Source organism: Haliotis cracherodii, unplaced genomic scaffold (genome assembly GCF_022045235.1).
Source record: "Haliotis cracherodii isolate W230 unplaced genomic scaffold, xgHalCrac1.p SCAF_1, whole genome shotgun sequence".
Taxonomy (NCBI): Eukaryota; Metazoa; Mollusca; class Gastropoda; order Lepetellida; family Haliotidae; genus Haliotis; species Haliotis cracherodii.
The window spans coordinates 33,181,721-33,208,323 of record NW_027266264.1 but is presented as its reverse complement, the minus strand read 5'-3'; the positions used below and the strand labels follow the sequence as shown (position 1 = coordinate 33,208,323).

At 40.0% G+C, this 26,603-nt stretch overlaps 1 protein-coding gene across 1 annotated transcript in view; it reads left to right on the top strand.

Moving 5' to 3' along the window:
* Nucleotides 1-24,555, top strand: part of LOC139476116 (glutamate-rich protein 3-like) — a 53,043-nt gene extending 28,488 nt beyond the window's left edge. The window contains exons 12-21 of the mRNA XM_071259383.1: nt 4,360-4,577; nt 5,408-5,483; nt 9,138-10,385; nt 11,536-11,913; nt 13,996-14,190; nt 14,994-15,050; nt 17,045-17,208; nt 17,943-18,074; nt 19,479-19,570; nt 20,306-24,555. Coding sequence (XP_071115484.1) covers nt 4,360-4,577; nt 5,408-5,483; nt 9,138-10,385; nt 11,536-11,913; nt 13,996-14,190; nt 14,994-15,050; nt 17,045-17,208; nt 17,943-18,074; nt 19,479-19,570; nt 20,306-20,903 — 3,158 coding nt within the window. The 3' untranslated portion in view covers nt 20,904-24,555. The remainder of the gene's footprint in view (nt 1-4,359; nt 4,578-5,407; nt 5,484-9,137; nt 10,386-11,535; nt 11,914-13,995; nt 14,191-14,993; nt 15,051-17,044; nt 17,209-17,942; nt 18,075-19,478; nt 19,571-20,305) is intronic.
* The last annotated feature ends 2,048 nt before the right edge of the window (nt 24,556-26,603 follow it).

The window sequence follows — 26,603 nt, the reverse complement described above, 5'->3', positions numbered from 1 at the left end:
TTTTATCTTTATTGGTAATCTTATTGGTGAAATACAAGTACTCTTTACAAGGCATTTGTTACAGAAATTGTATAACTGGACAAGTTGCAGCTTGTCATATTTATTATAGTTGTTTTTTCACATTTATATTATTATCAATACTCTTATTTTGAATACAAAACATGACTGCTTACAGGGGGTATTCCTCTTTTTATGAAATGACAGTATCCTTTCTGTAAATGTGGTAAATCTGAAACATGACTATAACATGTAGAGAGATTAAGTGTCACAACTTTAATTCCAAGGTACTGGTCTGAAACATCCCCTTATTATATTTTAATAACTTTCTGCTTGTATATTACCATATATTTATTTGTTTGTTATTGTACAAATACACTTAACTTATATGAATGTTGAAATAAACTAATTTTGCCATGAAGTAACGAGTTATTTGTTTTCTCTTGAGAAAGTTCAGCAGTTTGTAATGGTTATTGTTATTGAAACAAATTCACCCTTACCTAATGCCATAGCTGAAAACATTTTGACATATAACTACAGATCTATCAGATTTATTTTGAGCTGTGATTTTAACATTAAAAATTCTTTGCGAGTTGTTGTTATGAGAAGAAGGTTATGCCACAGAGATTTGTCTTTGAAACCACTTGCTATGGTGGCTAGAATGGGTTCCAATGCTGACCCTTCAAGGTCATCTAGGGATTACTAATTAAGGGTGGATAATACCAGGCATCTGAGTCAGGTTTAATGATATACTAACTGGGTGTAAATAGATGTACTCAAGATTAAAGTACAGTCACCTCCCACAATAGCGCAGGTCTCCTGTACGACCCCCCACATATGTACCCCTGAATGACTGTACCCCGATCCACATATGGCCATGTCATTTGTAAATTGCCTTCAAATCAATCTCATTAAAATTAGATCTTAGTTCTTGCTATCGCTAAACAAAGATCTGAGGACATCCCATTAAGGGTCACGTCAGAACGACCTTTCATCTGACCAGTCAAAGCGTCGCTTACCAGATCATGAAAGTGACAGTCGGAATGTGTTTTCTAATCATGCAACCTCGATATCGAATGACAGTTACAGCCAGTACGACTGATTCCGTCAAAATTATCGTCTACCGCTCGCTTCCTTGGGATAAACGTATGAACGAGGAGGCGTTGCACAGTACGTCGGAAGCACTGCCATACAATCTCAACCATACATCACATTCTGGAATGTTTGTTTGTTCAGTTTTTAAAATTTTAATCGAGAACATTGTCAACTTATTTTTCAAGCATAATCTAAAATGGAATTCGCCAGGTTGAAACGAGTGCCATAAAGTTCGAGAAAGCTGCTTTCTAAATGGCTGATGTTGATTTCTTGTCAGTATTTTAGTTCGTGAAAAGGCATTCTGATGTGACCTGTAATGGGATGTCCTCGGGTCTTTGTTTAGTGGCAGCGAGAACTTAGATCGGATTTCAATGAGAGAAAAAACAATGTGTAGACAAAATTCCAAAAACATCATGAGAAGTATAATGTAGATACAAACTTGACCCACTTGCAAACAGAGGAACATGCATTGTTTGTGCACATGTGTTTTAATTGTACTGAAGATATACATGGACAGTGCACTATCAGGACCATTCTTGCACGATTCCTGCAAATACAAAGCTGCTAGAAGAAACAGTGGAACAGTTCAAGATACAGCAAGACTTTGTCAAGCGAGGTGACAAAGAGATTTCAATGCTACGATGATCGTTAGCCTATGTTAAAGTATGCGAGTTATAGTCACCTTAGCGCTAAGATCTCCTTGTGCAATGGGTCCGAGATCTTACATCTGGTATGGCATCTAAGACGAAACTTTAACAGTTTTTAATTTTATAAGTTTGAAAGACCGGAGCCAAAAACACAAACAGAAAAAAACATATCTTTAAGCTTATTTTGTCAGACTGATCTGTCCTTGGTGAATTAGAAAAATAATGCAAACTACACAAATAGAACACAGAAGGAACTGTCCACTATTCAACAAATACTTGATTAGAGGTATTGTATGTAACCTCTGGCCGTTGCCTTCTCATACATACTGCTGAGCGTATGGTAACAACCGACACTGAACACAGTGAACCAACAACTACAAACAACTTTTATGTGACAACTATAATAAAACCCATATTGAGCTGCACAATGTTATATTTATTTAGACCTAGCCAAGATCATTGGTTAGCAAAATCCATGCTCCACATAGCTCCTCTGTGATGGAACAATATCTCAAGTGTCCTTCACATGGAGATACAGAGATTATTAGCCGAGTGTGTTTCTTTGTCATATGTAAGGAATGTAAATTGTATTATTTTGTGGGCAGAATGTACATTTTTATCTCCAATATTATGATATTTATGATTATGGAAACACACAAGGGTAGTAATCTCTTTGTCATGTAATGTCACTCATAAAATGATTAAAATGTATTTTAACTCAGTGAAGTGTATTTGAAATGGCGTATGAATACATTATTTGAGTGAAATGCCCCATTTATCATATAGTGCCGAATGATTTAAAGCCATGTTTGTCAACGGAAACATCATCATATTGGGAACCCCTTTCTAAACTTACTGGGAACTTCAGATGATATTTTAGTGATCAAACAGACATTGCATTGATGTATGAAGTTTCCAAGTAGTTCCTTCAAGGTGACATCATTTGCATATTTATTGGATTGGTTTTTCAAATTGATAACACAGTCCATTATATAACAAATTTCTTTCCTGCAGTTTATATACCATTTATGTTATATGAAGTATACAAAAGCTTGTAAACCTGAAAAAACAAAGTTGGTGACAAGTGACCGCTTGTTAACTTTTTTTGTATTGACCAAGTTTAATTGTTATGATCTGTTTGTTTTACTGAATTCGCTGAAGGAAACCGATGTAATGTTTTCTCTGGAAGATAAACACGTTTCTATTGCAAATGTAGGGATTATGGTGTATGAGCTGGTGACGGGCTTCATTCCGATTCGCTTTACAGACGGGGTTACACATTAGCTTCGATTTTGAAGGCTTGTACGGGGGGGGGTCACCTTATACGAGGTCACTTTATAGATGGCGATATACGGATGGCACCATAGGTGCTTAATACATTAAATACAGGATCACAATACATGGACATTAGTAAGAGACGTAGTTGTGATTGGACTGAAGTGATCTTAGCACTGTGACTGTCTTATGTCAATGTTCAGGTTACGATCTTAGCGCTAAGTCTCTTTATGGAACGGGTTCCATTCATCTCTTCTCGTGCATACTCATTGAGACCAGATAGGGATGAAATGTTTCACAGGTTTACCAGTTGCCATGGAAACACAATTTATATGGATTAAATACACCTTGTCAAATTTGTGTTGTAAGAGGTGACTGGTGACAAGGACAGAGGTGGGAGTGAAGGAAGGTGGGTGTAATATGCACAGCTGTTATACATCCCTGGCAGACATACAACTGCATGTACTACTGTTTAACCATGCTAGATTACACTGGCAACATTCTTGATTGTGCATCACACAGAAAGTAGAGTTCCAGTGTGAGTTCTACTTGTGTTGTGGAGTCGGAGATGAAGAAATGACCCTAAACATGAACTATTTGTGATCTGTAACCTTGTTCATTGATGTTCCAGGGACTATTGAAAATATATTACGCAAAAGAAGTTAAAGAACACCCAATGTTTCATTTGACTATACATGTAGCTAATTAAAACTTGCATTAGAATATATCACAAAATTAAAATCTATCCCATCAAATCCAGCATATGATTGCATTTTTAATCCCTCCTATGAGTGAGTTGGGTTTAACGCCGCTTTTAACAGTATTCCAGTTATATCGCTGCGTGTCAGCTTAATGTGGGAGGAAAGCCCGAAGTGATGCAGGTCTCAGACGTATGTACACAGGTATGGTGCTGACAAACCTAGAAACATAATCGGGGTGAACCGGGATTCGAACCAACAATCATAGGTTTCTGGCGTGCCTAAGGGACGCAACTCTGCACACCCGTGTCCACCCGTGTCCCCCTCCTTTGAGGAAATTAATGACGTATAAAAGAATTGGGTGTCCTTTATTTCATTTTGAGTAGGATATATATAGCTCTCCATAGATTGAGATAAGCGGAGTGCTGATATTTGACCAGAGTGCCATTAAAGGATTCAGCTGCCATCCTGAAGTTCCATTTGGTTATATTCAGTTGAAGAAGTTCAGATTAACATGGTTTCACTGTTTACTATTTCTTATTACCGGTAAATGTTCTTGGGTTGTGATCATACAAGAATGCATGTGTTGTTATATTCTTCTTATGATGTTTATCGGCTGTATTCATCATGTGATCTTGTCACTGCAGTGCTCTACCACAAGGACTGGGACAACAAAGGGAACAAACAGGACGTAACCGAGAAGCCAATTGCTGAGGAACCAGATGAGGACAAACGTCAGATAAGAGGACTTGCCGCTGACTTTGCGGACGATGAGAAAGAAGATGAAAAGAATGCATTTGTTTCAGCTGAAAAATCTGCAAATCCTGATGTGGTGGGGGATTTTGAAGACGACACGGTGAGAAAGGTCAGTATGGGTCAAGGTCAAATTCAACAGTGTCACAAGTTCAGACTTGACGTTTATCCTTATACCTTTCTGTAGATTATTACCAGACTCAATGACATTGGTAACGGGTTGCATATTATGAGATAACCAAAACAGTGTTTTAAGTGAGTGGTTATGATGCCTTTTAGCAATATCCAACAATATCACAGTCAGGAACAACACAAATGGGGTTCACACATTGTTCCCAATTGGAGAATCAAACCCGGGACTTCGTGACGAGCAAACTTTAACCTCTAGCCTGCCCCACTGTCCATTGTTAAAAGTGATATTTGCCTAACCTACTCACTCACAAATGTTCACTCACTCAGTAACAAATCTAAAGTCTCTGTCCCCTCAAATGTGACGGGAACATGTCGTGTACCTGAGGTGAGGAAACTTGCTATGAATTAAAGAATTTATCATTTATAGAAAGAGACAGCAGTTTTATGATTCTGAAAGAAGTAATGATCCAAGTTTTCTTTCCCCCCTGTTGTACCCATGTTCCCGTTGGGAATTGAGGTAGCACAGCGGACATAGGTTTGAATCCCGCATTTGTTGTTTAGGTGAGGTGAAATGGGGTTTAACGTCGCGTCCAAGATGATTGCACTTATATAGCGACGGGCATAGGTTTGAATCCCGCATTTGTTGTTTAGGGAAGTGAGGTAGCACAGAGGACATAGGTTTGAATCCCACATTTGTTGTTTAGGGAAGTGAGGTAGCACAGAGGACATAGGTTTGAATCCCGCATTTGTTGTTTAGGGAAGTGAGGTAGCACAGAGCACATAGGTTTGAATCCCACATTTGTTGTTTAGGTTGAGGGATACTCATCAGAGGAGGAAGATTTAGATGGCAAGAAAGACAAAACGATTGTGGTTGAGAAGAAATCAGGTGGGTCCATCTTGGTCTAGAACAATCCTGCACATTCTTCTTGTCCATACTCTTCATGTTATTTGTCTGTTCTATGCTTTTCTCTCAACTGTGACCTTTTGACCACATGAAATAGGATTTTCCTCCCCATAATTCTTAGTGGGCATGAGGTACTACTCCATACAACCAACCCGAGCTACCTCAAACTCTTCCCCTTTCTCAAGCACCCCTACAGGGGCCCTTCAGCCCCTCAGCCCTACAGCTGTATGTATGTAGCACATGTAGCATGCATACCTTCTGTCAGCGTCATGCACACTATATCAGTTGTGGGGGAAATGTTCTTGCATAATGTGGTAACATCTTCCATCTGTATCAAACAAAATGTAAATATGCCATACTTGAAAAAAACCATTCTGATCAAGCCAGTTGCCTGTAATTGCAGTTTCTATCACTCTGCTTTCAATTCCAATAAAGTACACTGGTATTTATTCTATTTTCAAGTAACTGAATATGTGCATGTTGCATTATCTGACTTCCGCATGACCTGTATCTTTCATTACCTGTATCTTGCATGCCTTACCTGTATCTTTCATTACCTGTATCTTTCATTACCTGTATCTTGCATGCCTTACCTGTATCTTGCATTACCTGTATATTGCATGTCTTACCTGTATCTGACATTACCTGTATCTTGCATTACCTGTATCTTGCATGCCTTACCTGTATCTTGCATTACCTGTATCTTGCATGCCTTACCTGTATCTTGCATTGCCTGTATCTTGCATGCCTTACCTGTATCTTGCATTGCCTGTATCTTGCATGCCTTACCTGTATCTTGCATAACCTGTATCTTGTATAACCTGTATCTTGCATGCCTTACCTGTATCTTGCATTACCTGTATTTTGCATGCCTTACCTGTATCTTGCATTACCTGTATCTTGCATGCCTTACCTGTATCTTGTATTACCTGTATCTTGCATGCCTTACCTGTATCTTGCATTGCCTGTATCTTGCATGCATTACCTGTATCTTGCATGCCTTACCTGTATCTTGCATTACCTGCATCTTGCATGTATTACCTGTATCTTACATTACCTGTATCTTGCATGCCTTACCTGTATCTGGCATTACCTGTATCTTGCATTACTTGTATCTTGCATGCCTTACCTGTATCTTTCATTACCTGTACCTTGCATTACCTGTATCTTGCATGCCTTACCTGTATCTTTCATTACCTGTATCTTGCATTACCTGTATCTTGCATGCCTTACCTGTATCTTTCATTACCTGTATCTTGCATGCCTTACCTGTATCTGGCATTACCTGTATCTTGCATGTCTTACCTGTATCTAGTATTACCTGTATCTTGCATGCCTTACCTGTATCTTGCATTGCCTGTATCTTGCATTGCCTGTATCTTGCATTGCCTGTATCTTGCATGCCTTACCTGTATCTTGTATTACATGTATCTTGCATGCCTTACCTGTATCTTGCATTGCCTTTATCTTGCATGCCTTACCTGTATCTTGCATTACCTGTATCTTGCATGCCTTACCTGTATCTTGCATTGCCTGTATCTTGCATGCCTTACCTATATCTTACATTACCTGTATCTTGCATGCCTTACCTGTATCTTGCATGCCTTACCTGTATCTTGCATTACCTGTATCTTGCATGCCTTACCTGTATCTGGCATTACCTATATCTTACATTACCTGTATCTTGCATGCCTTACCTGTATCTTTCATTACCTGTACCTTGCATATCCTGCATCTTGCATTACCTGTATCTTGCATGCCTTACCTGTATCTTGCATTACCTGTATCTTGCATGCCTTACCTGTATCTTTCATTACCTGTATCTGGCATTACCTGTATCTTGCATGCCTTACCTGTATCTTGCATTGCCTGTATCTTGCATGCCTTACCTGTATCTTGCATTGCCTGTATCTTGCATGCCTTACCTGTATCTTGCATTACCTGTATTTTGCATGCCTTACCTGTATCTTGCATTACCTGTATCTTGCATGCCTCACCTGTATCTTGCATGCCTTACCTGTATCTTGCATTACCTGTATCTTGCATGCCTTACCTGTATCTTTCATTACCTGTATCTGGCATTACCTGTATCTTGCATGCCTTACCTGTATCTTGCATTGCCTGTATCTTGCATGCCTTACCTGTATCTTGCATTGCCTGTATCTTGCATGCCTTACCTGTATCTTGCATTACCTGTATTTTGCATGCCTCACCTGTATCTTGCATGCCTTACCTGTATCTTGCATTACCTGTATCTTGCATGCCTTACCTGTATCTTTCATTACCTGTATCTGGCATTACCTGTATCTTGCATGCCTTACCTGTATCTTGCATTGCCTGTATCTTGCATGCCTTACCTGTATCTTGCATTGCCTGTATCTTGCATGCCTTACCTGTATCTTGCATTACCTGTATTTTGCATGCCTTACCTGTATCTTGCATTACCTGTATCTTGCATGCCTCACCTGTATCTTGCATGCCTTACCTGTATCTTGCATTGCCTGTATCTTGCATGCCTCACCTGTATCTTGCATTACCTGTATCTTGCATGCAATATCTGTATCTTGCATTGCCTGTATCTTGCATGCCTTACCTGTATCTTGCATTGCCTGTATCTTGCATGCCTTACCTGTATCTTGCATTACCTGTATCTTGCATGCCTTACCTGTATCTTGCATTGCCTTTATCTTGCATGCCTTACCTGTATCTTGCATTACCTGTATCTTGCATGCCTCACCTGTATCTTGCATTACCTGTATCTAGCATGCCTTACCTGTATCTTGCATTGCCTGTATCTTGCATGCCTTACCTGTATCTTGCATTACCTGTATCTTGCATGCCTTACCTGTATCTTGCATTACCTGTATCTTGCATTGCCTGTATCTTGCATGCCTTACCTGTATCTGGCATTACCTGTATCTTGCATTGCCTGTATCTTGCATGCCTTACATGTATCTTGCATTCCCTGTATCTTGCATGCCTTACCTGTATCTTGCATTACCCGTATCTTGCATGCCTTACCGGTACTTGTATCTTGCATTATCTGTATCTTGCATGCCTTACCTGCATCTGGCATTACCTGTATCTTGCATTACCTGTATCTTACATGCATTATCTCTTGCATGCCTTACCTGTATCTGGCATTACCTGTATCTTGCATGCCCTATCTTGCATTAGCTGTATCTTGCATTGCCTGTATTTTGCATGACTTACCGGTATCTTGCATGCATTATCTGTATCTGGCATTACCTGTATCTTGCATTACCTGTATCTTGCATTGCCTGTATCTTGCATGCCTTACCTGTATCTTGCATTACGTATATCTTGCATGCCTTACCTGTGTCTTGCATTACCTGTATCTTGCATGCATTATCTGTATCTTGCATTACCTGTATCTTGCATGCATTATCTGTATCTTGCATTACCTGTATCGTATATGCATTACCTGTTTGTTCTGTTACCTGTATCTTGCATTACCTGTATCGTGCATTACCTATGTCTTACATGCATTACCTGTATCTTATATTACCTGTTTTTGCATTACCTATATGTAGATGCTTTGCATGTTGAACTTCAAAACTTCATTAGACAAAGTAGAAATTAATAGTTAGGCTCATTTTGTAATTTCTTCATTAGATGCCCCAAGGGAAGCCTCTAAGAATATTGATGAAAGGTCCAGTAAAGCAAGGACGTTATTCTTTACAGTGTCTCAGAAAGAGGACACTGCTAAACCTGAGGTAGTCCAGGTTAAGGATGCTGCTGCAAACAACAGATCCTCTCCTCCAGTGCCACAGTTGAAACCTCCAGGACGGGAAGAGGACCGAGATGGTGATTACTCATCATCAGAATCTTCTTACTCCTCCTCGTCCTCCTCAACGCCGTCAGAGAAAAGTACCCCCAGAGTAGTGACTGAGAGTAGATTAGTTACTCCAACCAAAGCTTTGGGGGTTGTTTCTGAGGCAGATCGAGCACCATCTCGTATTGCAGAGGCTAACATGATGAGTGATGGATCATACTCTTACAAGAGTTCTACTTCCTCATCCTCAGCTTCTGATACTGAGAGTAGGCCAACTAGTTTGCCAGAACGACCCAAGTCTCCCGTAGCAGAGACACTGATTCAGGAGGAGAAAGAGGAGAGGAAGGAAGAGGAGATGAAAGAAGAAAACAGTAAATTATCACTTAGCAAGGAGGGGGAAGAAGAACCGAGGAAGGAGACACTAGAAGAGGAATCCTTGGTCTCGAAACAGATAACTCTCCCTCCCATGATGGACTCTGCTAGGTCTGAACCAGAATCCACAGCTACTCGAGGGGGAGAGTCTGAGAGTGTCAGAGAGTCCAGCAGTTCCTCAGAGGACTCCAGTTCTTACTCATCATCTGATTCTGAAACTGATGACTCAAAATCAAGCCCTGTCAAGGAAAGAACTCCAGCACAGAAAACTAAGCCCGAAGCCATTTCCAATCAGGTAGAGGACTCAGAAAGTTTCAGTTCTAGTTCTGGCTCAGGATCTGAAAGCGAAAGATCAGCCCGGCCAATCACACCATTCCCAACAAGGAAAGAAGAAGACAGGAGTCAAACCTTAAGTGATGAGGAATCAGATAAATCTAGTCAAGATAAATACCCGAGTAAACCAGTGACGAGCCCCATCCCTGTAGAAGGTGCTGCAGCACCAGCTGACTCTGCCAATGACAAGGACGTACAGCAGAACGCTAACAAGGGCAATACTGTAGTGAGTGAGAGACAGGCTGTCCTGTCCAGCACTATCGTGGCGGCGGCGGCAATAATGGCGCCAGCTGTCCCTCCTGACATGGACAGGGAAAGTCTCATGGCTGCTGCTGATAGAAGTGAGAGGAAGGACTCTGCTGATGGTGATGGGAAGAAATCTGGTAAGGCTTTGACACCTTAGATGTGAAGACAGGGGCTACAGTTTTATAATAGAAGATGATATTTGTTTTTGCTTTGTTTTTGTACTTTTTGACAGATCTTTTCTTTGATCTTGTCATTTTTTCTGTAGCTATAGTTGTCTATGTGCATGCATGTTAATTGCCAATTACTAAATGTCATTGTACAGATTTGTCTGTTCTTTGTGGTGTTAAGCATCTTTTACTTGTAACAAAATACAGAAAACAGAGATTTGTATGCAAACATGATTTCATCTTATGTACCTTATACAGTGGATGGAACATATTCTTGTCCTTCAAGAAAGATACATGTAGTGTAATGTGATATTTATGCTGCTGAATGTCAAATAAGGTATGGTTACTCTATAATCAAGTCACAGTTAAGGTATGGTATATTATTAAGGTGACCAAATCGGACCAAATTTGAGATGGGTGAGTTTAACGTCACGTTCAAGATTATTGTACTTATACAGCAGCGTGTGTGTGTGCATGCATGTGTGGCTGCTTATTCTTGTCCAGACTAAAGCTGATTTTATAGAGCTCACCAAATGAAGTACCTTGCCACAGTTTAACATGAATACCCCACAAAGACACAGTATACTGCCTCTAAGCCAACCCATCCTCTTTTAACCCCTTAGCGCCAGGCAGGGTAACAACAAGTACCATCTTAACGTCTTTTGGTATGACGCATGTGGGGATCAAACCCCCAACCTTCCATTCTCCATGCAGACACTCTTCCACTAAACCATGGAGGTGGATCAAATATGAAGGATTATATGGTACTGGGAGTGAAAGGGTGATTTTAATGCTGTACTTAGCAGACTGTTGTTCTGCAATGATGGGTACACTAGTTTGATATCCCAGTGACAGTGTTCACTGACTGACATGCTGATGAATGAGGTTGGGGGGGATAGTCTAGCAGTTAAAGTATTCTGTTGGAAAATTACTTGGTTTGGATGAAGGCCACAGTCATTCAAGTGTATATTCCTAACTGTGTTCTGAAGCTGATTCAGCCTCCAGTGCAGGTAGATGTAAAGAATTCCTTTCTCCCAGGATGCTGTAAGTTGCGTGAGTTATGTGACCAGTTGTCCTGAGAGCACCATGTCCGTCTTGTAACACTCTGTACACTTTACAGCAGACTCCGGGTCGTCCAGTGTGGACTCCAGCAGTGACAGCAGCAACTCCTCCGGCTCATCCTCGGAGTTGGAGTCGGAGAGTGAGGGGGAGCTTATTGTGCAGGAAGAAACTCCCCGGGGAAGCAAGGACCCCACCCCCAAGGCAGATGACACTGCTTCTAAGGAGGATGCCGTTCCCAAAACTGCAGATGGTGCCACTCCGACTGTGGTGTCGACTGTTGCAAGTGTTGGTGATGAAGCCAGACCTGAAGATTCAGACACAAATGAACCACAGCAGACAAAGCTTCCTGCTCCACATGCCACGCCGCAACCAGAGCAGACGACATTTCCATCGCCACCCAGATCGCCTTCAAAATCTCTGCTAGACAAACAGACAGGTAATGTATAGAGAAACTTTTCAGCTACAAACACATGATATGTGGTGACCCTGTGACCCTGTCTAGATTAGAATATAACCCGATACATCACACTGTGACCCTGTCTAGTTCAGAATATAACCCAATACATCACATTGTGACCCTGTCTAGTTTAGAATATAACCTGATACATCACATTGAGACCCTGTCTAATTTGGAATATAACCTGATGCATCACATTGTGACCCAGTCTAGTTTAGAATATTACCCAATACATCACATTGTGACCCTGTCTAGTTTAGAATATAACCTGATACATCACATTGAGACCCTGTCTAGTTCAGAATATAACCTGATACATCACATTGTGACCCTGTCTAGTTTAGAATATAACCCGATACATCACATTGAGACCCTGTCTAATTCAGAATTTAACCCGATACATCTCATTGAGACCCTGTCTGGTTTAGAATATAACCCGATACATCACATTGAGACCCTATCTAATTCAGAATATAACCCGATACATCACATTAGACATGTTTCCCTATCTCTAAGGCTACACAATGTTCATTTCTTCGTTTACAGATATTATGTTTCAAATCCTGATTGGTAGGTGGGAAATAACATTAAAAATAATGACGACAATTCAGGTTTATTCTTGTTTTTCAAGATGTATCCTGAATTTGTTGCCATGTGTGCAGTGATGATGAAGCTGATCATGCCAGCCTTGTAGTGGATGAAGCCCAAAAGCATGGATATAATGCTGACAAACCAAGAATAAAAATCAGGGCCCATCTGTTGGAACCCTTGATAAAAAATGACGCTTGCGCCTAAATGACGCAACCCTGCACAACAAATTTGGCAACGAAAATGACCATGGCACCCATTCCTCCGAGATAATGAGAATTACACCTGAGCTTCACTTGATAAATCACATTATCATATCTCCACGTCAGAATGATAGATCTGATTGGTCCACATGATCTTGATAAAATACTATGTATATTCCACCTTGGTGGAAAATATAATTTTTAAGGCAGGATAATGAATCCTTTATACCCCGCCACGAGTAAGACAGACTGCATGTGGATTTCTGAGAGGCAGAATACATCCCTTATACCCTGCCTCGGTGCAAAAAGGCCCACGCTTCTTCCAATTCAGTGAAAGTCAGTGACACAGCAAACGCAACATCCGCTCATTCGGACAGCTGTTTTCTATTTTGAATTTTTAAAATTTAATTACAATGTCATAATAATACATGTCGGTAAGACAATATCGTTGTAGCAGGATCACTCGTGGTACATGGTATTTTATATGTCCCTTGTTTTAAACCACGAGCTGGAGGCGTAGGTGTATGAACTAGGTCATGGTCCAGTGAACGCTGTGGTACACAAAATCCCCAGTTCCCATGTTACTGCCAAACACTTTATACCGTATTCGACGTAATAAGCGCCCAGGGCGCTCTCAAAATTAGAAATAGGGGGCCTTTATTAGAATATAATTTTCATGAGAAAAATACAGAGTTGAAAGATTGTAAATTTCGTGGTTTATGCTAACAGCCTGAAATGATACAAAAGAAAAGTCTGTGCGTATTATACACGACAGATATTTTTTCCAGAAATTAATTGCCCATAATTAAGGGTGCATATAACACACGAGTGCGTATTACACACGAATAAATAAGTCTTGTGTACATTGATCTATCGGAAGGGGATTGTTCACTAGCTATTCAATATATTAGCAAATATGGGCGCTTATTAGAGCGGGGCGCTTATTACGTCGAATACGGTAATTGTGTTTGGGTGGCCATGATTATGTTATTCAAGCTGAAATTGCACATCCATAAGAAATCCTTTTACACACATATATAATTTCTAAGCAATCTGTTACTCATCCATTCCAATCTAACAACAGTTGCTGGAAAAGTCAAAACATAACTAGCAGAAACGATTAAATTAAAGGGGGTAAAAAACATAATTTTATTTATATCAGTTGAAATGAGAAATACATGACAGTTTCAAGAACTGTTAAACATTTACAAGTAATGACACCGAAATAATATAGGAACATAGTTTGTGATACTGGACTGTCGTTGCTCAGAGCAAGTGCCCCCTCCGGTCCCGACTGTTGTGGTCATCCCAACCACGCCTGATCTAAGAGAGGCCCAGGGCATTGGGGAGTGGCAGGATCGGGTTGCGACACCCGTACAGGGCCCCCGACAGCCTGGTGGACTGCCAGCTCAGTTTGAGTATCAGCCAAAACATTCAGCAGAATCTGATGACAAGACTGTGTCAGGTTGGTGGGTGTTTGTACGTAGGGCTCTGACAGGTTAAAAAATGGACTCGAGTACCCGTGTAAGGGACTGACCATTTGATATTCTAGGCTTGGGGGCTAGATAAAGCTTTTTACTTAAACTATGAGTCAAAAAATTAAAAAAAAAATTACATTGCAACAATGCAATTTTTATGGCAGACAATTTCTTTTCTTTTGCAACAATATGAAGCTTGATTGGCCCCTAAATGAACATGGACTAAAATATCTGATTTCCACTGACATTGTCTTTTCTTCTAAGTCAAAATGCATACAGACACTGTAAAGTTTCTCTTCCATGTCTGCAACACATTCAGAGAAGTGAAAATTAGAGTTATCTCCCCTAGTCAGGTACTTAAGTCCTTGACGTAGCAACTGACCTGTGCTTGAGAACTCAAGTACCCATCTGAGCCCTATTTGTAATAATTTATACATGAGTGGTACTCTTACGTGTATATCACTTTTTTATTACTTGGTTACATGATGTGGAATAAGAACAGAATTTCAAGATCATTAATTTGTTTTCATTGCACTGATTCGGTTTCATGAAGAAAAAATGAAGAGAAGAAACTCTTGGACATTCCAAGAAACAATGATTTTTTTTATATCTCCTCAGTGACCTAAATTTATAGAAATTAATTTAATTTTTTTTAAGTTTCTAATCTGTGAATCAAATATTTAAAAACTGAAGGGCAATGGTGCTATATACATGTATGTCAGTTTGTTGTGAGAGTTGAGGTGATGTAACCAACTAATACTTTCTCACAAGACTTGTATTGTTTTAACAGGTGAAAATGGTCAAACAAGACCGACCAGTGAGAGTGAGACTGAGAACATGCATGGAGGTAAAATAATAAAAATACATGAAATACTAACAATAACAGTAATAAAAATCATACTTATGCAATAGTCATTAGTATTCATAATATACTGGGCACCGTTCCACAAAGTGATCTTAGCACTATAACTATCACAAGCCAGTGTTAAAGTATGGGATTTACAATCACCTTAGCGCTAAGATGGCTTTGTGGAACAGGGCCCTGGACTGCTAAAGAAATGCCACCTAGGATAGATATATGAGAAACCTTTTTTGTCCAAACACTGTAAACATACTTTGAGACATGTTAAAAAGATGAAACTTGGCAAAACTGATCATCATGGTTGAAATTAAAGTGTCCAATGTTCTTAAAGTGAAACACAACACTAGTCTCTGAGAAAGGCATCACAAGTCAGTATCTTGTGTGTCCGCCATCATCATCATGACTGTCGTGCAACATCGATTCAACGTCGTGGTTGCGGTGATGTGCCAAATGAGGTATGGCATCTGGTCTCAAGACTTGATCAATGTACCGAGCTGCTGTGACACCATTGCACTCCCTGGAACAATGTTCTGATAGACCACAGTGCCGACCCTCTGCGCAAGACCAATTCCACCCCACACCATGATGCTCGGACCACCCCACGAGTCTCTCTCAACACAAGCATCCGAATAATGTTCCCCATGGCGTCGCCAGACTCTCTCTCTGTCGTCTGCTGTTGAGATACAGTAACGGCTCTCGTCTGAGAAGAGGACTCTTCTCCATTGCTGATGGTGCCAGTGCTGGTGCTGTGTTGCCCACTGAAGACAGTCCCGGCGATGAGGTCGTGTCAGAATGGATCCTCGGTGTGGCCTGTGACAGTGGAGGTGTTTGCTTGTCAATTGTCGACATGCGGTGTCCGCACTGATGTGTCGCTGGTGTGTCCCCATGGTCTCTCGAGCAGTTTCCGCCGCAGTAACAAAGTGATCTTGAAGATGCTGTCGCACAATCTGACGATCCTGACGGCGGGTGGTGACCCTTGGTCTTCCACTACGTGGTCGGTCATCTGTTGTGTTGATGGTCTGGTACCGTTACTGGAGACTGTATACGGTACTTACGTGGACTTGAAATGCATTGGGACCGCCTCCGTGGTCTAGTGGGAGAGCGTCCGCCCGGAGAGCGGAAGGTCTGGGATTCGATCCCCGACCGCGTCATACCAATAGACGTTAAAAGATGGTACTTGTTGTTACCCTGTCTGGTGCTCGGCATTAAGGGGCTAAAACAAGGACTGGTCGGCTCGGAGTCAGTATACTTTGTCTGAGTGGGGTATTCATGTTAAACGGCGGCATGTTATCTCAGTGAGCTAGCACTATAAATAGGCATCAGTCCAGACTAGTACAAGCAGCCACACAAACACACACACGTACATGCACGTCGCTATATAAGTGCAATAATCTTGGACGCGATGTTAAACCCCATTTCACCTCACCTCACCTGAAATGCATTGGCTACTTGCCGGCAGGTTGTCCAGCTTGCAATCGTCCAAGGGCTTGTTGTCGCTGATTTTTTGTCAATCTTGGCATGTGGCAGCAATTCAATAACGAATGAATGTTATCTTATCTGGGCAGATTTTTATAGGGCAAGAAATGGGGGAACGCATGTGCACGGTTCACATGCTTCGCAAATCCTGCAATTGACCGAAATCTGTTTACAAACCGGATGTTGATTTCGTTAAATGATTTTGATTGGACTATTCACTCGTTAGTCCAGCCAAAATAAAACTCCATAATTGCAGACAAGTTTGACAAGGGTGGAAACAGGACTTTTATGATCAGTTAACTCCCTTGCCTCAGGAAGATGTGGTGATGATGACAGAAAAATTTCTTATGAATATCTGAGATATTGTTGATAGTGATAATAACAAAGGTATGATTATGTTGATGAATTATTCATTATCATGGTGACAAAGTAATGATCATAATATACTTGATGATTATGTTATTTTGTGACTATGTCATGATTTATTTACCTTGATGCTTCAGGTAACGACCCTGACAGAGTAGCCGATGACGACAGCGCCAAGTGGCAGTCTATATTGGAGTTTGTGCAGCCGCCGCCACAGACGATGCACTCAGGAAGTCTCACCCCGCTGCTGGAAGACCAGAATGCCATCGACATACACAACATCAACCTCACTAAACCACAGGTAGTCAACTTTCTTCTCATCCTCTATTGTCCAGGGTATTGTATTTCAACCCAGTGTTATTACATATATGTACCCTAGACCCACACAGATTGTCATGTTATGAGTCTGGTCGAAACAACTCACCACTAAGTGGAGAAGTCAACTTTCTCTGTTCTTTCCTGATGGAAACATGCCATGATGTCACTGGAACATCTTGATGCATACATCTGTAGTGGAACAAATGCTTTATGTGTAGGGTAAAAAACATGTGCTCTGCAGTTGATTATTTACAAAAACCCTTTTGTTAGGGAGCAACCATTTACTTTTCCTGGGGAGGGAGGCAGGATTTTTTCAAACAATATAATGAACCCTGTATACTGAACTTTTTTACACAGCTTGTTATATACATTGATAGAAAACAAAAAATGTGCCCTTTTCTTGTGGACAAGTTTCCAAAGAATATAGTTTGTTATTGTTATTTTAAAACACAATTAGCACCTGTCCATGTTGGTAAAAAATGAGATTCTCAATTTTCAAGGAATAAAATCTCCCCTCCTACACCTGAAAATGGTTGCTCCAATACATTTTTCAGTTGTATCATTTTATTATCCATGAATTGATCAGAATTAAGACCGGTTTGGCAAATATATTTTGAAGTTATGTTGTCTTGGTTGCTGGATTGTGCTTGTCGTTAGTTGATGATTTAAGGAAGTGTGTTTGCGATGATGCACACTTACCCCGTGTATTGACTTCAGATTGTGGAGATAATGCAGACAATTGAGATCAAGGACGACCTCCAAGCTGTCACCATCTCCAACTGCAGCCTCGGGGTGGACGACATGAACAAGCTGCTCCAGTCCCTGGCCAAGTCCCCCTCCAACCCCCGGGTGAGGAAGCCCTCTAACCACACCCTCTGCATACCCTGGGCAGTCTGCATTAGCGATGCAGCATTTCTGTCTGGCAAAGGGATTTTCACCTGTTTGATTGTTGATTGATTGGGGCAATGATAATAAATGTGTTGTGTATGTTTAGTCTAGATAGTACCACCAGGTTCTAGTTCAGTTATAATATCACATAAAGAAGGCATCTTGATCTACACTGTTATCCACATCTAAAAGTTTCTAATAAACCAGTGTCACAACAAACTGATCTCCATTAATACCTTTAATACTGCCTATACTTTGATACAAGTGCATTACACCAGTCTCCGTCATCTTGTCCCTTTTATACCATTAACCACATGTAAAATAATGAATCTAGGCATTAGGGCTGGGACGGGTACCTCGGGTACTCGGGTCGGGTGGGTACTGAGTAGGACCTGGGTACCCACAGGACTACCCAGACCTGTGGTTAGTCACGTGATATATTGTTTAATGATATCTACAACTCTATTTTTAAACTACAAGTCACTAATTTTTCGCAGTTCTTCCTGACTACTACACCCATTCCTTCTGAAATTTTTATGTTTGAATAAAAATAAAACTTCAGTCAACTTCAGTGTATACATGACCAGATCGTTATATACCTGTATCTAAACACATTTTGCCAGGGCTACAATCAAACTTTTCCCAATCCAACAGTTTGTACCTACCTCTTGAGACCTATAGCGGGTACCCGGGTAGGGTCGGATAATAGGAGGGTGGGTACCCGGGTAGTAAATTTGGACTCGTCCCAGCCCTACTAGGCATACAATGTTAAATGCAGGATTGAATAGCGATTAAGATGAAAATTGTGTAGCATTATTCCAGCCGTATCATGGCTAACTGTCTACTACAACCATGATATCATATGCACTTCAATGTATTTATGTTCCTATGGAATAGTTGTGACATTCACCACCTAGCCTCAACATGGCAGCTCCCACAACCGTGTCACATCAACAATACACGTGCAGGACATGGTGTTGTGTGGTACCGGTAACTGTTGGCCTTTTATTGCTTAGTGGGAGCGGCAATGTTGACGCAAAGTGTTGAATGTCTCTGAAATGAATGCGAAACTATCGCAGAGAAACCCCAGGTACAAACCTTTGGAACAGTGGTACATAACAATATAAACATACTTCCCTATAGGTCAAAATGTACCCGGGGTACGTCCTGATTGTACCACGGTTGAGATAAGTCTCATTGTACCATTGTGTGGAATTGAACACGGGTCTTACCATATCTCCCCCAGGACTGTGTTAATGTGTATGACATGACTTCAGTGCTATCATTTAAACAGAAATTGATATATAATGTGGGACAAAAGCATTGGGGAAGTGTACAAATGAAGGTGATCTTATTCTGTTTCAGATCTTGAACCTCAACAATAACATTCTCGGTCCCCGCAGTGTGGTGCCACTCGTTGAGATGCTCAAGATCAAACCCTCCATTGACATGCTGCTGTAAGTATTGTGTTGAGACAGCAATAATTCCTAGTACATACATACAACGTACAAGTGCTTTGGAAGTCTATTGACTGATTATCACTTAAGATAGTTGGATTTTTTTTTTAAAAACCCTTCATGATTATTTAAAAAAAAGCCATATTGTGTTGACTCTAGTTTCAGCAGATTCTGCATGTTTGTATACACCCAAAAATATTTGCACCGAAAGTCGCGATAATCCGGTGTTTCCTATAGCCTACAAAGTAGTTTCAGGAGTCATCCATTTGTAGTGTTGTTGTCCTCCAAACATTCATCAACTGTAGCAGTTTTGTCCTCCAAACATTCATCAACTGTAGCAGTTTTGTCCTCCAAACATTCATCAACTGTAGCAGTTTTGTCCTCCAAACAATCAACAACTGTGGCGGTTTTGTCCTCCAAACAATCATCAACTGTTGTAGTTTTGTCCTCCAAACATTCATCAACTGTAGTGGGTTTTTTTTGTTCCAAACATTCATCAACTGTTGCGGTTTTGTCCTCCAAACATTCATCAACTGTGGCGGTTTTGCCCTCCAAACTTCTATAAATTATATTGCATAAGTGTTCACTTTCCGCCCTGTACCTTGATTTGCCACTGAAAAAGCGCAACCGTTCCTCCAAATCATCTTTTTGAAACACTGCTGATGTTTGATATCGTAAGCAGTTCAGCCTTGTTGAACGGTGTCCCTTGATTAATGTGTGTATACATTGTTGCAGGTTACAAGGCAACCCCATAGGCAATGAGGGTCTGCAGACTCTTGTGGATGGGCTGTTGGACATAGAGTTTGAGGCCCAGGAGTACAAGAAGAGAGAGTCGGAGCGAATAGGGGGAGTACCAGTCTTGTCCATCAAGGGCCGCTTCTGTCAGTTGCAGGAACTGGACCTCAGTGAGGCCAGCATCACCGACGACGGCATGGTGGACGTGGCACTGCTTCTTGAGAGTAACCTTGACCTTCACACTTTGAGTCTCAGCAGCTGTCCGGACATCACCAAACCAGGATGGTCCAAATTGGCGACAGCCTTAGCAAAGAACAAGAACCTGAAGACCTTGACGATACAGAACAACAAAGTCGGTGATGAGGGTGTTCAGATACTTGTCGAAGGGCTGAAGAGCAACACGTCACTGTCGACCCTGGAGGTGGCCAATGCAGGAATCGGGGAGGCAGGAGGTCGTGCCCTTATTGACCTCCTAAAGCGCAACACCACTGTCCAGTATTTGACCCTGTTGCCAGGCAACGACATTCCTCAGAAGACACAAGACGAAATTAATAGATACCTGGCTTTGAATCAATCCAGTCCATCATCACTACACTGATATGCTTCAAGCTTGATATTAGGTCATTCAGGTGCTGGGGCCAAAACAAGAAATATATGTGTTACTTACATCAGCCCATCCAAAAATAGGATCACATAAAATACGGACACAGGATGATCATAAATACTATGGTGCAACTTGAGAAAAACAGGGGGTCCAGATTAGGGTCTATCAGGTAACCTGAAGCTCACTTATGTTTTCTTGGCCTGATGGAATAGCAACAAATGAATATAGGTGATCGATATTTGTCGACTATCCATGTACCTAATTGTTAATTGTCTGTTATTGTCTCCTTCAAATGTGCTTGGATCGATCATGTGCCCTTAGGCACGTCCTCGGCTTGTGCGCAGGATTGAGTAAGTAGCCTTCTACAGTGCTTGTGGAACTGGTTTCAACTTGACTAATTTAAAGGGGCGTTAGCTTCAAGTAAATTATTCTGTCCTAGCACATTTGATTCAAGTTTGAACACCACTTGTCTTCTGACTCAGAGTATATCTGTATATCAGCATAGACAGTTACTGATCGCCGTAATGATGTAGAGATAATGTCTCAGTTTCACACGAATAAAAATATCCCGACCAGTTCTGAACATGGGCAATGGCCCTCAGTGCCCCTATAATGCTAACACATGTTTTCCTATTGATTTTATTAACATGTCTGAAAGTGCCCTTGGGCTCATTTGTAAGCTTCTGAGTATGCTTGACCAATAAGCTTCCTGCTTGTAGTGCTTGCATCTGCCATATGGACTGATCAATTTTGAAGCATTTTAAAACATTTTGAAGCATTTTGAAATGTCTTTATTTCACTTCTCATGATATCCAGAAGTGTTTTAGATGTGAAAGACAGGATATCAGTTTATCCTACACACGCTGTACAGGGTGACATGTGCCCCACACTGAGTCATGACTTCATGATTTGATGATTGTAAAGCTTTAACCTTATTCAAATAATTTCATTATATTTTAAGCAATATTTTGTATAGTATGAAATATGATCAATGTAATATTCATTGGTATGCCTCTTTATTAGCACACTATGACATTCATGTCTCATTTCCAAATCTACTTTCCTATTCTGTGGCTTAGTCAAAATGTAGACAATTTCTTTGAATTTAATTAAATTAAAAGTAGACATTGTCTATGAATTTATTTTACTTAAAATGTATATATGTATATATCTATTTGAATAGGAGCAACAAGTAAATATGCTTTAATTAGAATATTAAAGTGCTTTTCAGATTTCAACTTCCTTATTTAAGGATTAGAAGCGATATGATATATCAGATTTTAGATATTTTATGATTTATGATTGTAGGTGTTTATCATCATAGTTGCTGTATTAAGCACTCCGCTCCAATAGGACCAGTTACCCCTGGTGTGTTGACAACTATCCCTTTTGATCAACCTAAGTGTGTTGACAACTATCCCTTTTGATCAACCCAAGTGTGTTGACAACTATCCCTTTTGATCAACCCAAGTGTGTTGACAACTATCCTTTTTGATCAACCCTAGTGTGTTGACAAGTATCCTTTTTGATCAACCCTAGTGTGTTGACAACTATCCTTTTTGATCAACCCTAGTGTGTTGACAACTATCCCTTTTGATCAACCCTAGTGTGTTTACAACTATCCCTTTTGATCAACCCTAGTGTGTTTACAACTATCCCTTTTGATCAACCCTAGTGTGTTGACAACTATCACTTTTTATCAACCCTACTGTGTTGACAACTATCCTTTTTTATCAACCCTGGTGCAGAAATATATTTTTCAACTTTTAAAGAAGAAATCTTGTGGTTATCTGTTTTCAGATCTGCTATTTAAATTATTTTTATCTATATCTCAACATTTAATATCAGTCAGGTCATTCATTCCGAAGGCTAGTGTTATATACATGGTGTTCAACAGAAGTTTCAGGATATGTATCTCGTTATTATTTATTATTTATGTATCTCAAATTGATTCAACTTTGGTCAAAGTCCTATCAGTAAAGGGTGTATGATGGCGTGAGTGGGAGCAGTACACAGATGAATATATATCTGTAGTGTTTTATCTCTTACAGAGTGAATGGATGGTATCTTTCTTTAATGTGTACTTGTTAATTGTTTACAAGTGTGTATTACTCTGTATATTTTGATGTTACCAGGCAACGATGTATAAGAAACAGGAGAAAGTTGATGTGATATAGATTACCAGGTATTCAAGAATTCTACAATGGGCTCACTGCCCAGAATGGTATTTACCCAAGAGTACAGAGCTGATTGTGTGTCACGGTATTTGGGCACATGTAAGGGATACTATAAATGTATTTGTTAGGCCATTTGTGTTGTATTTGTTGGATCACAATTTTTTTTACCCCTTTTTCATAAAGAATGATGTTTTTCTTCCAGATTTGCATATATTTCGCTTACAAAAATATTTGCTTGTTATTCATTGTAACTAATATGCTGGTCGGATGTTAAAGTTACCATTTACATTGTGATAGAGTATGTAATAAGTCTAGAGTTGTGTCCCTTGTCCTTGATGCAGACTTTGCTCAAATTATCTCTCTTGGTCTTCAGAGACAGCCAAAAGCTAATAAAGTTAAAAAATCAAGGTACCTCGGTTGACACTGATGACATTTCATATTTTCTTTCACTCCTCTAACTTTCGCCCTTGGCAGGAAAATCTGATCCAACAAATGAAACAATAATGGCTGATGCATCCATTGTGAGATGTGAGATGTTGGGTGTGTTTTTGAAGAACTTTTGCTCACATCTGGTTGTACCGTTAAAGACATTTACTTACAGAGCTGACTGTGATAAGACATTGTTGTGTCGCAATGTATGCCATCTTTACACATATTATGCAGAACACATACATAGTACCACAGCATGGAGTGTTGTCACGGAGCATTAGAACTTTGCTTCATGCTGATTGGCTAGTTCAATTGTTCATTGTCTTCATTGTCTGTGAAGCAATCCTTAATATGTAACAAATAATTGAAGATGATGTCATCCTTTGTTCGTGACATCACAGACATTTTTATCCTGTGATGTAGTTCCGACAACAGACTGACTGAACTGCACATTGGTTTGACTGGTGTGGACATTGGATGGAATAATACACATCTACATCCGGCCAAAGTCACTCAAAGAAAAGAGTAAACATGACATTTTTTTTAATAGAATTAACTTATTATTGTCGTGACACACTATTCCCCTTTTGGTAGTGTAGTGTCAGATTTCAAGAATTAATGTTGATTCTCGAGAAAGGCTTGAAAACAATGAATTACTAATGCTGGTTTTACTTGACGGGTAGACTTTAGCTAAACCAGTTATATTTTATTCCTTGATCTTTTTTTCAATTCTGTAAACTTTTTTGTGATAGGTTGACATTATTTCTTGTCGACAGTGACAATATCTTGTATGATAATATCTGAATATCTCATCTTGTAGGACTGTTGTGTGTAGACTAGTATTAAGTTGTTTGTAACTTAAGTTTGGTAGGTATTGATATGGCGCTGTATATACATATATTACTGTTATTGCGCAAACCTCTTTGTCAACATAGAATCTGGTGCCTTGTAGTTTTAGAGATTGCTCATTGGTCAAGGGAAAACTGCTCTTTCTGTGATAAACCTTATTGTTACTTTAGGTGAAGACAACATGGAGAATAAACGTATTGTCAACAAATGCTGCTTTTGTTATACTGCAAACATGATGTTGAAAGTGCATCTAGTGTTTCTGCATCATCATCACTTCACAGGTTTGTACACATCTTCCACAATGATAGAGTCGTGTTGTGTATACAAACGTGGGAACTGGGAAGCATTGACGATGTTGTTTCTGGTCCCTCCATGTATACAAACATTATTTTTCAGGACTTATTATTATCATTATTATCATTCACTCATAATAAACATAGTTACAAGTAGCTTTGCAATGTGTGCCCCACCAACATCTACCCCACTGGCAATAATGTGTGCCATGTCCACACCTAAAGGCATCCTCCAATGGCTACATTATTACCTTGGTCAATAGATCAGTAGAACACGATTTTCATTCTCAGCTTCATGGGGTGTGTACAACACAAGCTCCTTGCGAGGTGCTAGAAAATTAAGTGATTACCAATTCATCCTACTGGGTACCCATTCACTGCCAGGTATATTAATCCATAACTAGTGTCAGATTAAAAACTATAAATCAATAAAAAGAAATGGGCGTCATACCTGTCTAATAATAGTATGATGAATATAAAAATCTGTCATTCCTACAGGCCTAGTGATGTAAAGGGAGACAACTCCAATTCAACACCATGTTCTCAAAACACTGCTTCTCTTAAGTGAGGTTATATCTCCTTTAAACAAGGGTGCATCAATGTCAAAATAATTCTTTTGTCAACATACAGCTCAACTTATGTTGAGAATATTCGGAGTGTCTGTATGGAAATAATATGCTGTCAAACACCTAATATTTATTTTTATTTCAATAAAATGAAAAGTGCCAAAATGTAGTTAGTACACTTTTCCATAAATTGTTGTGCACCAAGATTTGGCTTGTTAGAGTGCGGTCACACTGTAGACCGGAGTTTGATTCCAACCATAGGTTCAATGTGTCAAGCCTATTTTGGATGTCCCCATTCTGTTCTATTGCGCAAAATTATGTAATGAACTACTGGTATTTCTGATTTAAGACAAGAAATATTGTGCTTGTGGGCAGAATATGGATTGCAATGTGTTTATTCTGTATTTGATACATCTTTGATTCACATATAGTACTCTGTGATCAAGTTTTGGGCATGATTCTGTAAGATAGATAAAAGCTTATTGCCATTACAAAAACTGATCTCTTTCTGGGACAGCATGTGGAAACACAACAAACATACTGAAAAAAGGTGTTAGTTGTTTGTGAACATGTGGTACACTTGTACATCAACCTCTTGTGTTGTACTGCTGCTAACATGAATGTTAAAATCAGTAAGGACAGTATGAACACCACTTGTGTGTAAAGGGACATCACTCCATGCACACAATTTTAGGCATTTGTCACCACTCGCCCCTTTCCATAACCTGCAAGAAGACTCGTCCCCGCTCTCGATGAATGTTATGTGCAAAAATACGACAAACCAATCAGAGTGCGGGTATGATTTCGAGTTCTTTGTCAAATAATCCCTCAGAAATAATTTTTGATTTTATATATGTCTTGCATCTAAAAATATACCCAAGGTACAGTTAATTAAATATGTTAAATCATAGTGTATAATTCCGCATGTCCCGATGTCCTTTAAATTGCATCTGGAATATATATAATATATGGGGAAATATATGTGAACCATTACGCAACGAGTTGTTTTAGGTATGCCCGTTTGCGCTAAGACGGAACCTAGTCGCAAAAATGGCCATGAGAGGGGCACCAGTCGCTATTCGGCTTGTCCCGGAATAACACGAGTTGGTCACGAATGAGGTTGAGGTTCTTCAGATACTTGGCACAGCTGCAATGGGTCTGTATATTCCTCCCCATAAGGCATTGAAGAGCGGGCTAACACCGAATTAAGTCTCTGACTGTGTACACCTGATGCACATCTGTGCTGTGGTTTCTATACAGGCTCCAGGACATGGTGGTATGTCAGGGGTCTCACCAAGATGCCCTTTGCTTCAGGATGGTGTATACATGTGCCAACAGTCATAACAATCACTGCAAATCTCATCATGCATTCACCTCATT